The sequence below is a fragment of the Antedon mediterranea genome, chromosome 2, assembly GCF_964355755.1.
Source record: "Antedon mediterranea chromosome 2, ecAntMedi1.1, whole genome shotgun sequence".
In the NCBI taxonomy this organism is placed as follows: Eukaryota; Metazoa; Echinodermata; class Crinoidea; order Comatulida; family Antedonidae; genus Antedon; species Antedon mediterranea.
Genome location: NC_092671.1, coordinates 4,757,702 through 4,774,815, shown reverse-complemented (window position 1 = coordinate 4,774,815; position 17,114 = coordinate 4,757,702). Strand labels below are relative to the sequence as shown.

Below are 17,114 nucleotides of genomic sequence, written 5' to 3'. Positions count from 1 at the left end.
TCGTTTTCCTCTTTATGCTTTTTAACGAAATGTTTCTGTCTTTTAAAATAGAAGTGATAGATTCCATCTGATTCCATTAAATGGATCTTCTCCTCCAGGTGCCAGTAAAACAATGACACATCATTATCCTGACACGATTGCACTCATAATGGATCTTCATTCTATCATCTATTTGTTTGTAACTACAATTTGACAACAATCTTTTGCATAGTTTTAAATGCCAATACATAGTTTCATTACTATTGTACGATATGTCCAGCTTTCCTGAAAACACCCTTGTGTACTGTAGTACAGTGTGGTAGTATGATTTTATTATGATAAACTTCTGATGCTTTTATTGTCAATGCATTCAGTACCTAAAACATGTCAACGTTTCTAGTGGTATTGATAATAAATCTCCAGAAATATATATTGTTTTATTATCTACACTGGGAACAGACGTGTATATGTGTAAGTTTTGTCGTTGACATTCAAAACTATTATGCAACAGTGTAATACGTAATAATGACAATGACTTGATCTATTATTGTGGTCTCCGATACCTTTTATTACATGATTGTACTTCCACCAGGATAGAATGAGGTTTAATCCCGTTATTATTCTTATTATATATATAATTTTATATATATATATATCTGGGGTGTATATTTGATTATACATGTTACCATTATTACACCCAACAAAATAAACGCCTTCCCTGAATAAATAAATACCCGAGGCTTTTATTCGGGTAACTACAGTAAATTACTTCTAGCATTCTCAAAATGTTTGAATGTTCGGGGGTCAACAATACTTTCTAGCATTATTATAAGCAAAAGTACAATTATTACAAACAGTAAAGGATTTGTTTTAATTCCTACAGTATAATGAAATCATTAAGCATCAATTATTGCATAACATTACTGTCTAATGATAAGTTGGGTAGATATGTTTTTCATTTAAAAGATTAGTAATTAATAGTATTTCTTCATCATCATGAATGTAAATATGTGTATTTCTAACAATTTGATACTAAATTTAAGTTTCTACGACCTGTACTTACAGAGATAAAAAGATGCCCTGGTATGTATGTCAAAGGTCAGAAATGTCATTTCCGTTCATTTTTTACTAAAATGTTTCATTAGACTGAATATGAATGTATAGCTTCTGAACATTTTGAGACCAAAATTTACTCGCTGTGACCAGTGGTTGCCGAGATACAAATACCTATTTGTGTTTATTCATATAACCCCTGGCCTTGACCTTTTGACCTTTTGTAACATTGTTCAAAATGTGTAACAAATAACTAAATGTATATTTCGAACAATTTGAGCCCAAATTAAAGTCTCTACGGCCAATAGTTACGGAGATACAGACATGCCCTGGTTTATGGGTCAAAGGTCAGAAATGGCATTTCCGGTCATTTTCGACTAAAATGTTTCATTAGACTGAATATGAATGTATACCTTCTGATCAATTTGAGACCAAAATTACCTCGCTGTGACCAGTGGTTGTCGAGATTTAAAGACATAATGGTGTTTGATCTTCTAACATTTGACCCTGACCTTTTGACCTTTCGCCACATTTTCAAAATGTGTAACCAAGCCAAAAATGATTGTTTGACCACCCTAAACCAATTTCTGAAGTCAAATTCTCTGGACCTCAAAGTGCATACGAAAGTTGATCTAGCTACTAGAGTATAAAGGATCCTAAATTTGTGAAAAATTTGGAATAATCCATTTCTGATATTAATACCAAAATGTTTATTTTTTTTGCTTTATAACCATCTTCTAACTTGATTAGTTCTCAGGGTACTTAATTTTTATTTAGAATTTAAATTCTCAGGGTTATTATAAAGACCCTTATTCTTATGCATGATATAAAAGGATTTGCTGTGCAGTATGTAGTTTTATAACACACCACCTATGTATCCACCTGTGCAGCCACCTGGAAATCCAACTGGGCAACCAACTAGGCATCCAACAGGGCATCCACCTGGAAATCCAACTGGGCAACCAACTAGGCATCCATCTGGAAATCCACCTGTACATCATCTAAAAATTCAACTGGGCATGTACTTTTGAATGCACAGGTGGATGCAAAAGTACATGCCTGTACATCCACATTGGCAATCTGCTTGTGCATACACCTGGATCCACCTGATTTCCAGTAGTACATATATTGTACACAACTTCTGCTGTTTATGAGATGTAAGGTGACAATTGGCCAATAACAGCGATTGATTTTCTGCTCAATGGCAGAGTTTTCTAGGATTGATTAATTGTATACGGACATGACAATGAAGGAAAAGTGAGAAGAACATTATCAGCTTTGTTGTTTTATATTGTTCAATGTGATATCATGTAAAAATAATTCCATAATATAAAAAAATATATGAATATATAGTTTTAGATTTAAAACATATTGTAAACAAAAGTACTATTATATAATGTATTAGTTTATATGTATCAAGTTTTAATGTATTATTAGAATCAATTATGATATTTGATAGTATAATTGCAGGTAGAAAAAAGTATGTAGAAATGAATGCATTTATTTATAGTCTTTGTATGTAAGCCATTTAGAAAATGAATTTCCAACATGTTTTATGATGGACCAATTTAAAATATATTATCTTATATCTTTCATCCCATTGGGGCATGCCACTCTTGTTTTTGTAAGATAGAGTGATTGGACTGGTAGGGTTTGTTAGCCAGATGATAGGGACTGAAAATGTAACCTAACCCCTATACTCTTTCCAAATAATATAATAGGTTCTTTTTGTATTTTTTTTTTAATGGATGTATTGAAATAAGGGAATTTTTTTTTGGATTTAAAAAAAAAATGTTTTTTATTAAAAGCAACATTGTGATGTAATGAAAATTTGGATGTAACAAAACTGAACATGTTATTCAGACCGGTTTTAGTATTTAAAGTGTACTCATTAGTGTAAACTATAACCATAATGTTGGCTACATGTGTGACATTTTTGTGCCAAAGGAAAGCTTATCCTTTTGTCACCAATAGATAAGAACAGATTTTTTACTTCTATTGTCATCAATTTACCTTTTTATTTAAAAATTAAGTGATTTAAGGCAGATATCGGGATGTGCAATTTTGGTTTCATATCAGTTATAATAATATATAATTTATACTTTTATTATATTTATGTTACATAAATAAGATTTATAATGTGCTTTATTCAAAGGTTTTATTTTAGTTTTATATTGTTAAACAACTTATGCTTTGTACCATTGAGACATACTGTGTGACTTGCTATTTTATTGGCAAAAAGAAGTAAAGTTTCTGGTATACCACATTCATAATTCCTAAAAATGCTTGGGTCCAGTTAAGGGAAAATGGCAAAATCAGCCACACAAGACTGTAGGAAGCAGGAAAAATTTTACCATTCTTACCCTAACTGGTTCCCACTAGGATGCAATGCAACTGCATAAGCACAACGCAGATTGGATATGCCATTTCTTGTGATTGGTCAGGTAATTCAGTTGCGCTTATACCCTTGCATTGCGTCCTAGTGTGAACCAAGCTTAAGGGACCATGTCAAAATAATTCAAATGCGCAGTTAATAGTTTGCTTGAAACTTTATCAAAACGGATTATTTATGTCATTTTAGAGTGATATATTAGCCTATTTATTCAACATCTGATATTGTACCACATACCTTTGTAGAATAGGGTGGTATATAATAATAAATCATATAAAGTATTGTTGAAATGTTGATGCCATAATGATATTTTAACATTTAATGAGATTGGTAATTGTTTTATTTTTATTGCAATTTATGTCAAGGAAATTATTTTATAAAGAGTTTACACTAGACAAGTTATTTTCGTGTTGTGCACTACGAAACGATCAGAATGTGTTTGCAGTTTCCTTAAAATGCTTGGTGATCGCTTGGATTTGCTTGAATTTGATTGGCTGTGTCTTTTATCACGGCAAAGTAGTAGAACATTGTCACTTTTTGGGACTACAATAAAATGAACATTTGACTTTAAAAACAAAGTAAAATAGCTTGCTTAGTGTAAAACAGGCTTAAGAGACAGTATAAGCAATAGGTTTTAAATTTCTAGACCAAATGATTTTATGAAAGTGGTTGATTTCTATAACAGGATATTAAAACAAAACCAATATTATGAATGTAGTGTTGATGTTTTTTACTGTTTACTGTACTCATCTACATTTTGTGCATTCTCATTTGACAGCCAAAATAAAATTATGAACTCTCTTTTATCTTGAAAAGAATAGGCAAGAACACACAAGAGGGACGCATCATTCAACCCCTACATTAACATCACGTGTATTAGTTCTGAAAAGAACTGTTGAGTTTCTCGACGTTTCGATCAATATACTTTGATCGTCCTCAGGAGTGCCTGTCAAATAAGAATGCACATTCTCACTCCTGAGCATATTGATCGAAATGTCGAGAAACTCAACAGTTCTTTTCAGAACTAATACACGTGGTGTCGTACCGCAAACTTTATATCAACATTTGATTTCACCATGCAAACCTTCAAACAATATATTACATTAACATCATTGATGTATACATACATATGTCATTTCAATTTTCACCATACAATATTTCCATATATTGTTAGAAGGATTGCATGGCGAAATCAAATGTTGATATAAAGTTTGCGGTACACCACGTATATGAGTTCTGAAAAGAACTGTTGAGTTTCTCGACATTTCGATCAATATACTTTGATCGTCCTCAGGAGTGCCTGTCAAATAAGAATGCACATTCTCACTCCTGAGCATATTGATCGAAATGTATTACCACGTATATTAGTTCTGAAAAGAACTGTTGAGTTTCTCGACATTTCGATCAATATGCTTTGATCGTTCTCGTTTCTCACTCCTAAAGGACGATCAAAGCATATTGATCAAACATCGAGAAACTCAACAGTTCTTTTCATACGTGGTGTACTGCAAACTTTATATCAATATTTCCATACCTGGTGGCACTCGGGTACAGTTGTCACCAGCAAAATAGCAACCAAGTAATCTAATAGGTAAATAAAGAATATTCCTCATTGACGTGTACACCTCATTACAATTTTGACCATATTTCCTATTCTTACTACCCACTACCTCACCCTAATGATTACTATTTAACTAAACTTAAAGCTCTGTCAACACTATCAAACTTTATGTGACAAAAAAATGTGATGTGCCCATATATGGACATGATGTCACATCACTACCATATTTGGGCACATCACACTTATTTTGTTGGAACAAGTTTGATAGTGTAGACAGAGCTAACCTTTGTGTAGTTGGCTAATTTTTCATGGGAAATTGTCTGGCAAATATTTTTGAAGTTGATTTTGCAGGTAACATCAAACTCTAAACATCATATTAGTACATTTGATTGTATTTTATTCAAATTAAAACAAATATATCAGATTGAATAAGAATATCACAAGACTGTTTTTTTTCATTCAAAATAGGAATCATTATCCTTAAGAAAACATTTCTTTTAAAATATTACGTTCGTTCCCTAAAATAACCCAAACATTCAATTACTTACAATAAGGAAAGAAAATTTTGCTTCCAATGATAATACATAATGGGATATTGAACATTTTTAAGTATTGTGTTAGTAAATTATCCTTTTCAAAATTACTTTTACTATGAAATAGTCTTAGCCTTATGCTATTTTTCAAAGAATTATCCATAAAATACAAACTTAATAGTGTTAAGTTATGCCAGGTAGCAAGTCTACCAAAATAAAATAACCTTCCAACCTCATTTTTGTAACTTCATGACTAAATTAGAAGAAAAATTTCCTAAAATAAATACAGTATGTACTTTTAATTTTGGTCCACAGCAAAAAAGCCATATATGATTTCATAATTTTTACAAAAATGTTAAAATTTGTTATCCTATTTCCTAATACAGTAGTAGTAATATACTAGTATACTTGATATACTAAGTAGTAGTAATATATTCATAAACCAAAATTATTATTTGCGTGTGTGGGTGTGTTGATAATTATATAGTCTGTTATACACATGACTGTGCAAAAAGATGAATACATACAGTAGGCACACTGTTCTTGTGTGAAATCAAGGCAATCTAACAACAGGACGCTGAGTTCGCCATGCCAAGATAGGAACTTGTAACAGTCTTTTGATCTTATGCCTGGCTGCGACAAACACCAACAGTACTGTACTATGTACATATTCTATTACAGTACATATACATTATTTATATATTAAGATGCGTGGAACTGATTGTGTCGCAGCCAGAGATAAACCATTTGATCTTTGGAGCTCAGCATCCTGTTGCTAGTTTGCCTTGGGTAATCTAGATACAGTGTTTAAATTTGCTTTATTTCTAATATTCTACAGTAAATGTAACAATTTCCAAAACACTGTTTAATAATTGTAACCTTTAATAATGACTATATCCTTGATAAATTGTTGACATTAAATAAGCTCACTGTACCATAACAATGTCTATATATAATTTCTTTTTTTAAGGTTACATAAACAATGAAGTGTGTAATGCTGCTGCTGTTGAACAAAAACAGAAAACAAATTATTATATAAGCAATTTAACTCTATAGACAAAATATCTAATTTGTTGTTTTAGGACACGAATTTCGGTTAGCTAATACAAGCTCTTCAGTTTAATGTTATACCTCCATGCTTTACCCTATAGATTCATTATATGTACTTAAACAGTGAATATGTCCCCCCAAAATATATCCTCTATTAATTTCTTAGTATGTGTTAAAATACATGTATACTACTTAGAAAATCATCTAATTAAATTTCATTTTCAAATAAAATGTTAATTTCCATGATTTTTAACCTTATTCAGATATATTTGCCATTCTGTAAATCGACATTCAGATTCCCCAATAGTGGGTCATATACTATGTCAGCGGCCAGAAAATGCAAATTACGCCCTCTACTTGCGGGGCTGTTGTACATTATGCTTTGGTTTAGTATCCACATGCTTGGAATGTGTCGGTTGTGGCTTATCGTGTGTTTTCTTGACAGCTTCCGTCGGGAAATCTTTATTCCCTTTAGTGACTGCACCAGAGATTAACAGACGCACGTTATTGGCTTGTGGTGGACTGAGGAACAAAATGTGAAGGAATTTAATAGAGAAATTCTTGTGTGGGGATGAATTAATAATAAAGTTGGGATGGGGGTTTGGCAGGGTCTGGGTCACGAAAGTGGAGATTTAAGTGATTGAGTATGGGTGCTATGTATGTTTAACAAAGTGGGGGCCAGGAGGCGATTTTTTTTTTCGTACATAAGTTGGGGACCCCCTCATGAAACGTCACAAAATAAACATGAATAATTCATCAGTTAAATGTGTTGTTCCGTGTGCACCCAAGCGTATTATAGCAACAAGAAGCGATTACACAACTGCGATACAATACTTTCTACAGTAGGCCTAGGATTCTAAGTAAATTCACGCGATTGCCTTCGCGCACTCTTCTTCACACAAAATGTGTCGAGTCGAGGCTATTTGACAGCTAGGCAAGCAAGTACGGCAAGACATTAAACTAAGTAGTAATTCATTGGACATAGCCCAAAGAAAGCTTAGACCCACAAGAATAAAGAATGTGTATAATTTGTGTACTGTATTTTTTAATTCTGCTATTTTATTATCAAACAATATGCATGTACTCAAAGGAACTTTAAAAATGCGCGTATATGAACACATGAGATGGGAAGATTTGACCCACGAGAATAAAAAATGTATTTTTGTGTAATGTTTATTGTTTAATTTTGCTGACTTATTACTCGGATTGTGTCATACCAAAGATAGTGTAACTATCTTTGGTCATACCTAACACACACACACGTCACACACATCCACACAGCTACTACTAGAATAGACATGGGTTTAGAGACTAATAATTAGGCCTAATAGTATTAATAGAAACTATAATTTTAACACGTAATTCTTTAGTAATAAATTATATTAAAAACACCATAAACTAAAGGCCGATTATTTCGACAATCCACACAAAACGCCGCTATTCTTCAACAGCGCAGCGGAGATAGGCCTAGAATCGTACCGCACTTGTGTAATCACTTCTTGTTGCTATACGCTTGGGTGCACACGGAACAAGAAAATTTAACTGATGAATTATTCATGTTTATTTTGTGACGTTTCATGATGGGGTCCCCAACTTATGTACGAAAAAAAAAAATCGCGGCCAGGAGGGAGAACTGGCATGGTAGGTTAGAGATGGTGTTAAGTAGAGGTTCAAATAGTTGAGTATGTGTGGATGGGAGTGGCAGGGCACAGGTTGTGCAGATGCATGGTGAGGAGGGTGGGTGGGAGATTATGGGGGTTATATGGAGATCTGAGGGGCTTCAAGTTGAGTTGGGAGGGGTGCCTTTTACTATATCTGGACAGTGTTAATTAATGGAGGGGAGGGGGACTGGCAAATTATTTGGGGGTGGGGGGGGGGGGGGAGGTGCTGGTCAGTAGTGGTTGAGGTTGTTGTAGCAGGGATCATCCTGACCTTGTTGGTTCCACATAGTCATCAGCATCTTCATCTTTTTCAGGTTTTTCATAAGCTTGCTTGCCACTTTGTGTTATCCTCATGCCACCAGCCTTCACTAAAAACAATGAAATATATCAACTGTTATAGGCATACAACGTTTAAATACACTCTTGGTAATTCGATATTTAATAATTATATTTTATATTAATATATAATTTATATATACAATAAAAATAATTAATTTATCATTTTATTTAAAATAAAAATATAATGCATAGATTTATTCCAACCAGAATGAATCAAAACTAGCTAGCTAGGCCTAGTAGTAGTAGGGGGTTTATTAAATAATACAGGCACAACAGTATCCAAACGCATTAGTCTTCCAATTTTTTATGGAGGCCCAGGGTGTGTGTCGGACTGTCCATTAGCCTAGCTGATTAAGGCTAGCGTGTCAGAAAGTTGCAAAGACAGTGTCTTCCATCTGGCCTAGCTAGCGTTAAGACAAATTTAAATCACAAATACACGTCTTTTATATTACACGTTATATTACACGTTTTTATAAAAACAAAATAACCTAACCTGCCGGTGGATGTCCACCTTTTAATTCAGCTTGTTCTGCTGCCGACATAACTGATTTTTGTTGTTTAAAACAGTATAAATGTAACAGATTGCATACACGTTGCAGATAAAAAATGATTAAATTTGTGACGAATTACACGGGGACATAGACTGATGCACATCGTCGAATCAAAACAAACAGCTGCGATCACGGGGTTGATACTCTTATCAAGTACTAGGTCTACGTGTTAAATTGTACGTAATTCAAAAACTCCAAAGATTAAACCCATTCTTTTTTTTAGAACACTCTAAACTCTAGTACCAAAATTCGGAACTATTAGCTTCACATATTTTCTAGAATAAATCGTCCACCTCAAAAACATCCCGATCCACGATATGATGGGCTATGCCATCCCCCAGGGTTGCTTGAAAGGTCATTTACTGACCTAGATGACTCGATCAAGCATAACGAAATTTGACCTTTGATCATCATGTGTGTACTGTATTTTGTTCTTTTCACGCCTATTACAACCAAGAACCTAACAACCTTCCAACCCAACTGAGCTAAACTCAATTATTTTAACATCAAACTACCTGTATAGTACATTAAAAATGTCAACTAAATGGGGAATTTGCAGTGCTGGTAAAATTTCAAATGATTTTGTTGTAGCCCTCAGAACGCTGGATTCTGAAGAGCACAAAGTCACTGCAGTTGCTGCCAGATCACTGGAAAATGCAAAGGTTTTTGCTGGTAATCACAAGATCGAATCTGCCTACGGGACATATGAAGAATTGGCTATGGACGCCAATGTTGGTAAGTATAATACCTTAGCTTAGATTTTGAATAGGTTCCTCGTTTAAACTAATTCCAATGCGAATTATTTATTTTCAATGCGAATTATTTATTTTAATGTTGTTTAAAAATGTACCATTTTTATTGTAAAAGAAAACAATAAACAGTGTTAAAGCACAATAACTCTATAAAAGTATATTGTATAGTAATTGTTAATTGTTTCTTCCAACAGAGCAGATGCATTATGATTATATAAATTATTTAAAAAAAATAGCAAATATCAATCGCAATGCATGCATTGTGAAGTCAAAGGTTTATGGATTGGAATGAGCTTCTTTCTTAAAACATTCCTTAAAAAACTTCTCGCGTTAACATTCTTTTCTATTGTTATAATTTACTGTTTGTTCACAGATGTCATATACATAGGTTCTATTAATACTCAGCACTTAAGTTTATGCAAGCTTTTTCTGAACCATGGTAAACCCATCTTATGCGAGAAGCCTCTTGGTATGAATGCTGATGAAGTCAAAGAAATAACTGAACTAGCTAAAGAAAAAAACCTTTTCATGATGGAGGTATAACTTTATCCATACACATTTCATTTATTTCATTTATCAATTTCATTATCCATCCTTTCATCACTCACTTCATATCCATACATTTTAATGACATTGTTTCCCGTCATCTTCATTTTTGTTCCTCATTTTCATGCCTAAAAAAAGTGTGTTTCCTATCAGGTTTAACTTTTAAGTGCTGTATTAATAGATAAAATTAATTTTAATTTCTAATTCAAATTTCTAATTTGTTTTTTCTCATTTGGCCCTTGAGTAATTGAAAAGCTGTGAAAAAGACCAACAAAATAAAAAATCAAGGCAGCAAAGAAAATAATTTTTACTCGCATTGCTGCCATCATTTTTTTCTTCCTCATCATTATGACAATAATCATCGCCATCATAATATTATCTAATTCAATTCAATCTTTTATTTTTTCATTATTGATCATTATCATTTCAATCATAAGTTATCAAAATCAGCATATCTCTGTAATGACTTTCGTTTGGAGCATTCCATCGATATATTTTCATCAATTCATGTGAAAACGATTCATTGATCTAATCCAGCCTGGTCTCAGGAACAGCTTAAAGAAATTTAAATTGATATTTAACACTTTCCAGTCGGGGCATGTATAAGTGAGTGAGTGGCCGAGCGGTTAAGACAGTGGAACCGTAATCACGTAGCCATAACATCGGCAGAGGTTCGAGGCTCACTCACTCCATGGTTCTGGTGGTAGAACGAGTCTTCTCGGATAAGGACTATAAACCGTAGGTCCAGTGTACACAACTTGCTCGTGTGCACTTTAAAGAACCTAGTACATCTTTTGAGACGAGTAGGGGGTTACCCCGGTGTATTAGTACATCACAGCCACTGATCACCAACTGGGCCCTCTGGGAGACCAGTCTTTGACTGAAGAGGTTACCCAGTATAAATATATATTTCAATCAATCAACCCATCCTAACTTTTGGTAAGAGGCGTCATGATTTTTCATGATTGTTTGTTTTCTAGGTACTGTCTACAATCAGGAGAGAGTGAAATTTCACTCTTTCCTGCTACAATATATTATTGGAGACTGATTATATACAGTAGGGTTTTTTTGTGAAGTTTCCCATATTAAAAATAAACAAGTTTAGCGGATTTTTTCGTAGTTAGAAATTGTGCAGACTGAAAATACTTTTCTAAACCAGACATAAAGGTGAAAGGTGAAGGCAAACAATAGATGGTAGACTTTAAATAAGACAATAAAGTTGACTTTGATGTTGTAAGATTGATGTGTGGTTATTTGGGAAGTCCCATTTAAAAATACAAGAGTTGCAAACCAGAATTTGAGTTTTAAAATGTGTGTAAATTTGATTTTCCAGTTTGTAAGCTTCCACATGATATGAGTTAAACTTAATATGACATTAATGTAGGATTTGGTTTGTTTATCCTATAAAGGAGGAAAACAGATCTTTATCATCTTTGTTTTCTGGTTTTTTTTATCTGCTTACATATTTTTTTTTTTTTTTTTTTTTTTTTTTTTTTTATAATCTTGAGACCTAAAATCTTTAAAATGATGTATATTTTATTTGTATTTCGACATTATATTATTATTAGCACCACAGATTGTTAATCATTCATTATCAAACAAATAGGAAGTTCAAACAGACTATGTATTCTTAATCTTTGTGTACGTCATCAAACTTTACGTGAAAATAAAATGTGATGTGGCCATATATAGATATGATGATGTCATATCAGTACCATATTTGGGAATATCACTACCATATTTGGGTATATCACTACCATAATATGCACTTTGTCAAACTAGTTTGATAGCGTAGACAAGGCTTTATCAAGATACAGTTTGGTTGTCTAGGTTCTAGACTGCAATTTGGATTTATATTAATTTAGGAAAATTATATAGGCACACATTGCATTTCATATACCTACACTTGTAGGCATTCCCCTTGTAGTTATTGTCTTATTTATGTTATGCCCACCAATCGATTTTTGTCTGCCCAGCTCAAGTATTTATTCGTATGTGTGCCATATGTTTTACCTATATTAAGTCAAAATGCAGTGTAGAATTTAGATTTACTATGCTCTCTGAAAACAAATAATCAAAATGTCGCTATATAAAAGAAATGCTGCAAGTATAAAATATTTTTTTACAATTTTTTCTTGTCATATATACACAACATTCATTTATTTGTCATCTCATGGGAAAAAAATATAGTGTCTCCATACAGCTTTTTTCTCATTTCATAGTCAGCCCATCAGAATTTATTCCGAATAAAAACAAAATCCAGTTTAAATATATATAAATATTGTTTAAGCTTGGTTCCCACTAGAGACGCAATGCAAAAATGTTACGTAGATGCAATGCAAGAGAGTTGACCAATGACAAGTTACCGTTTGAATATTAATTCATCGCTTGTGATTGGTCAAATTACTTATGTTGCACCAACATTCTTGTGTTGCGTCTCTAGCACCAAGCAGTACGTGAGAAAAGAGATACAGTAGAACTCCTTATAAGGGAACATCTTTAGGATACAACAGGTGTCCCCTGAATATAGATTGGCTGTTAAAACATATATTATCCTAGTTTGTTCGTTTTACAGGATAATGTCCACTTTATATTGGTATTTCTTATAGGTGTATCCCATGGTTTTACTGAATCTGATTTTTTTGGTTCTCACTCAAATACCAATAATTTTGTTTCAATTGTAGTATTTCATTTGAATATTTTGCAGGCTGTGTGGAGCAGATTTTTTCCAGTTTATAATAAAGTGCGAGAAGTTATTTCTTCAGGAAGAATCGGCGATATTAAGTGTGTGATGGCGTCATTTGGGTACCCACTCATGGGAGTATCAAGAGTTTCAAGCAAAGGTGTGGGAAATCTATAGTGGTTTATGCAAATTAGTGATCCTATGCAAATTAGTTAGCCTATGCAAATTAGTAATCCTATGCAAATTAGTAATCCTATGCAAATTAGTATTCCTATGAAAATTAGTTATCCTATGCAAATGAGTGATCCTATGCAAATGAGTGATCTTATGCAAATTCGTGATCCTATGACAATTATTGATCCTATGCAAATTAGTGATACTATGCAAATTAGTGATCCTATGCAAATTAGTGATCCTATGCAAATTAGTTTTTATCAGAGAATGCTTTCCTGCTTATCATTTAAAAAAAAGTTCTACTGTATAATGTATTTCAGTTGCCAAAGTGTGAATATAAACTATTTATTTTGTGTATAATTTTCTTTTAAAATCTAAAAAAAAAATATATTTTGCTTTTACAGAATTGGGAGGAGGTACTCTATTAGACCTTGGTATTTACACAGTGCAGCTTGCACTTATGGTATTTTCAGGTCAGATGCCATTATCTGTCACAACTAAAGGATTCCTAGCAGAATCAGGTATTCTGTTACTTCACTTTTTTTTGTGGGGGGGGGGGGGGGGGTTACGCATGTATAAAAATGATAAATATTATTAAATATTTTTATAGGAGTGGATGAGACAAGTACAACAACGTTATTATTTCCTAACAATGGCATTGCAGTTCTAACATGCACCGGTACATGTACTCTGCCAAACGAAGCTGATATTGTCGGTACCAGAGGTAGAATGAGGGTATGCAATGATAACTAATGAATATTATGCCTACAATAGCAAACTTTACCAAGTTTTGTTTGCCACTGTTAGTTTATGACTTGCTTTAATTACAACACCATTACTGTTGCATGTCTGAACAACCCATAAGCTGTACGCGAGCAATTGTTGGAGGAGCATATGGCATTACACCATTAAATACCGTTTTTTTTTCCAGATATTTTTTCCATTTTGGTGCCCAACCCATCTTCAAATTGCAGATGAGAAAGGAGTGGAGAACCTTAGTTTTATTTTACCAAAACCAGGTAAACCTTTAAACTTTGACAACAGTACTGGAATGCGCTTTGAAGCCCAAGCTGTCAGAGACTGCTTACAGCAAGGTGAGTCAATTATTTGATTTAATGACTACAGTATTTCCAGATAACAGAACGTAGCCTTAGTGAACATAGCCTTAAATTTGTTTTATTATTCACAGGTTTGAAAGAGCATCCAACAATGAATCATGAAGAATCTGTTAAGATTGCCAGCATTCTAGAGCAAGCGAGACACGGCCTTGGCTACTACCTTGACACAGAAGTTGCTAAGTAACCGTGCAGTTCATTTTGCAGTCATCTCTCTTAAAGGGTAGCTCCGGGTTTAAAATTTATATTGTTAATTGAAAAATATAATCTTCTGTAATAACGTTGAAACATATAACCTTTTGGAACCTGAGTCTGTTTTTCACCTGGCAAATTTATTGGCACGAATTCAATATAATCAAAGATCACGCTATTCTTTCCAATATAAGAGCGAATAGCTGGCATTTTCATTTCATGAGATTTTGAATTGCATGCTAATAGGTGTGACAAATAATAGTTTCTTTGCTGTTAAAACTATTCACTGGATCAAAAACTAGAACTAGAATTTGTTGCAGAAAGGGATTTGGAAACATAGCATGCATGCATATAAGCTGATTCTTTCGATTTGTGCAAATAAGTTTATGTAGTGAAAAATGAGCTTAAAGAAAAGAAAAGATTTTTCTAAATGGTTTACACTTTTTAGAGTCGTGTAATTCGACTGTAATTATAAAAATATTCATTGATAATATTTTCAGCTCCAGAAGTATGTTGTGAATTCGCCTTTTTAGGAGTAGTCAAATGCAATGAACCACTGTTGTGAAAAAATAATATGATGCTGTTTCTTGGCCACATTTTAAACTACAGTAATGTTAATATAATTATAAAATAAATTTGCCTAAACTAAAGGTTTATACTGACTTAATTTAAACAGGTTATTATGCAATTCTATGCTAATTCTTTTAATAAATAATTTTAAATTATATGATGAAATTGTTTGTTTATTTTAAATATACTACTTATATATAATATGTAAATATAATTATGATTAAATTTGTCTAAATTATGGTTGGAAAGTTTAAGGTTTCTATTATTGTTGATTCTTAAAATTTTGTTGGTATATGAAATATGCATATATATATTAATATATGACAGCATTGTCATTTTTTCAGTAATTTGCCTTTGGATTTATATATTAATATGAATAAATTTTCCTAAATTATAATTTGAAAGTTATAATTGTGCAAATCTTTTAATAAATAATGTTAAATCATATTTAAAATGTTACTTAATTTCTTGAAGTAATAATGTCCCAGTACATTGTACAATAAATTAATGCCAAATGTATTAATTGTTTTTATGTTTGTTTTATCTGTTTTGTTTTGCATAACTATTTTCAATATCGATATGTTGATGACGTCATAAAATCCTACTAAATTATCTGTATTTTCAACATGGGCCGAAATATTAAATTGTGTGCCCTCTGTCACTATTTTGACAAATATTTTGGTTCAGTTTCTGAGAGTGAGTTTGACCTAATCAGAAATCTCGAATGGAAAACTTTCCAAATTTTGGAGAATCGATTTCAAACGAAATATTTGTTATTTGTTACATCACAGTTGTAAATGTATTATCTGTATTGAATTTTATAATAATTATTATCTACAGATATTATGTACAGAAAATAATGTTAAAAAAAGAGGATAATTATGAGAAAACGAATTATCAACGATTAATAGCTATGTATTCAAATTAAATACTACAAAATAAGATATGATATTGTAAAGATTTACAATTGAGTCTAGTTTGGTCTTCTCGTGTTTTCTTGATATCTTTTAGGCGTTTATTTGTAAAACGTCACTTAGGAAAAAGTGCAAGTCATGCATTAGAGTCTACAATTACTTTGATTAATTTTTAAACCAAAACATTCTATAGCAATAATAAAGTTTTTGCTACTTTTCTCAAAGTCCAAGTTTTGTAATTAACAAATAAACGTATTTACCAAGGAGATGGCACTTTTTGTAGTCATGGTAATTTGTTAACATCAAACATGCAAGATTTTCCTTATATAACGAATTATTGGTTGTGTACAGTCGATCAAACACATCACTTTCAATCATGGTGAGAGACGTTTCATTTGTATAGATAAAACGATCAACGTGATCATTATGATTAAAATGTGCAAATAAACGTGTGTTGAAAGTGAAGTTTGTTTTATGTAACGCCTACAAGTTGAATAATGTATTATTGCAACCAGCTGGAGTAGCTTAACATTTCCAACACTCTGCAATGGGAACTACATAATTAATTATTCCTGAAGTTTAAGAATTACACAAATTTACAACAAAATTCATGCAAATTGTAAGAATTTTTATAAATAAATCATATGATTCCACCGAACTTTCAAAATAACGATTGTGAGGCATTTGATAAAAAGGCAAACTGACTTAAAATGTCTCTGCGTTGTTTTCTGTTCGGATGATGAGAATAGTTTCTCGAAACATGTCAAGACATTTCAAGGCAGTTTGCTTTTTTATCAAATGCCTCACAATCGTTATTTTCATAAATCTAGGAAACCAAATAATTGACCATAATAATATATAATAATACATAACATAATAATATTCCAGGTTAACGATTATTATCATAATTAAAATAAAAGAAATTCCAATTTTAACACATGACAAACAAAGTTGTGCAGTCCTGTTTAAAATGGCGTTCAAGTCTTAAAAAACTGGAAGTCATCAATATGATTGCACTTTTTAATATCTCATAAAAATAATTTTAAACC

The 17,114-nt window shown here is 32.3% G+C and overlaps 2 protein-coding genes across 2 annotated transcripts; one reads left to right on the top strand and one right to left on the bottom strand.

Moving 5' to 3' along the window:
* Positions 1-5,399: 5,399 nt before the first annotated feature.
* LOC140040125 (death-associated protein 1-like) lies at positions 5,400-9,364 on the bottom strand. Its single transcript, XM_072085810.1, has 3 exons — positions 9,062-9,364; positions 8,501-8,597; positions 5,400-7,090 (listed from the first exon to the last, which is right to left on the bottom strand). The coding sequence occupies exons 1-3, from the start codon at positions 9,108-9,110 to the stop codon at positions 6,922-6,924; spliced, it is 315 nt and encodes a 104-aa protein (XP_071941911.1). The 5' UTR covers positions 9,111-9,364; the 3' UTR covers positions 5,400-6,921.
* A 166-nt stretch (positions 9,365-9,530) lies between these two features.
* On the top strand, positions 9,531-15,334 carry LOC140040123 (trans-1,2-dihydrobenzene-1,2-diol dehydrogenase-like). Its single transcript, XM_072085808.1, has 7 exons — positions 9,531-9,854; positions 10,245-10,408; positions 13,125-13,260; positions 13,679-13,795; positions 13,885-14,009; positions 14,206-14,368; positions 14,464-15,334. Exons 1-7 carry the CDS (start codon positions 9,653-9,655, stop codon positions 14,574-14,576), a joined length of 1,020 nt encoding a protein of 339 aa, XP_071941909.1. The 5' UTR covers positions 9,531-9,652; the 3' UTR covers positions 14,577-15,334.
* The last annotated feature ends 1,780 nt before the right edge of the window (positions 15,335-17,114 follow it).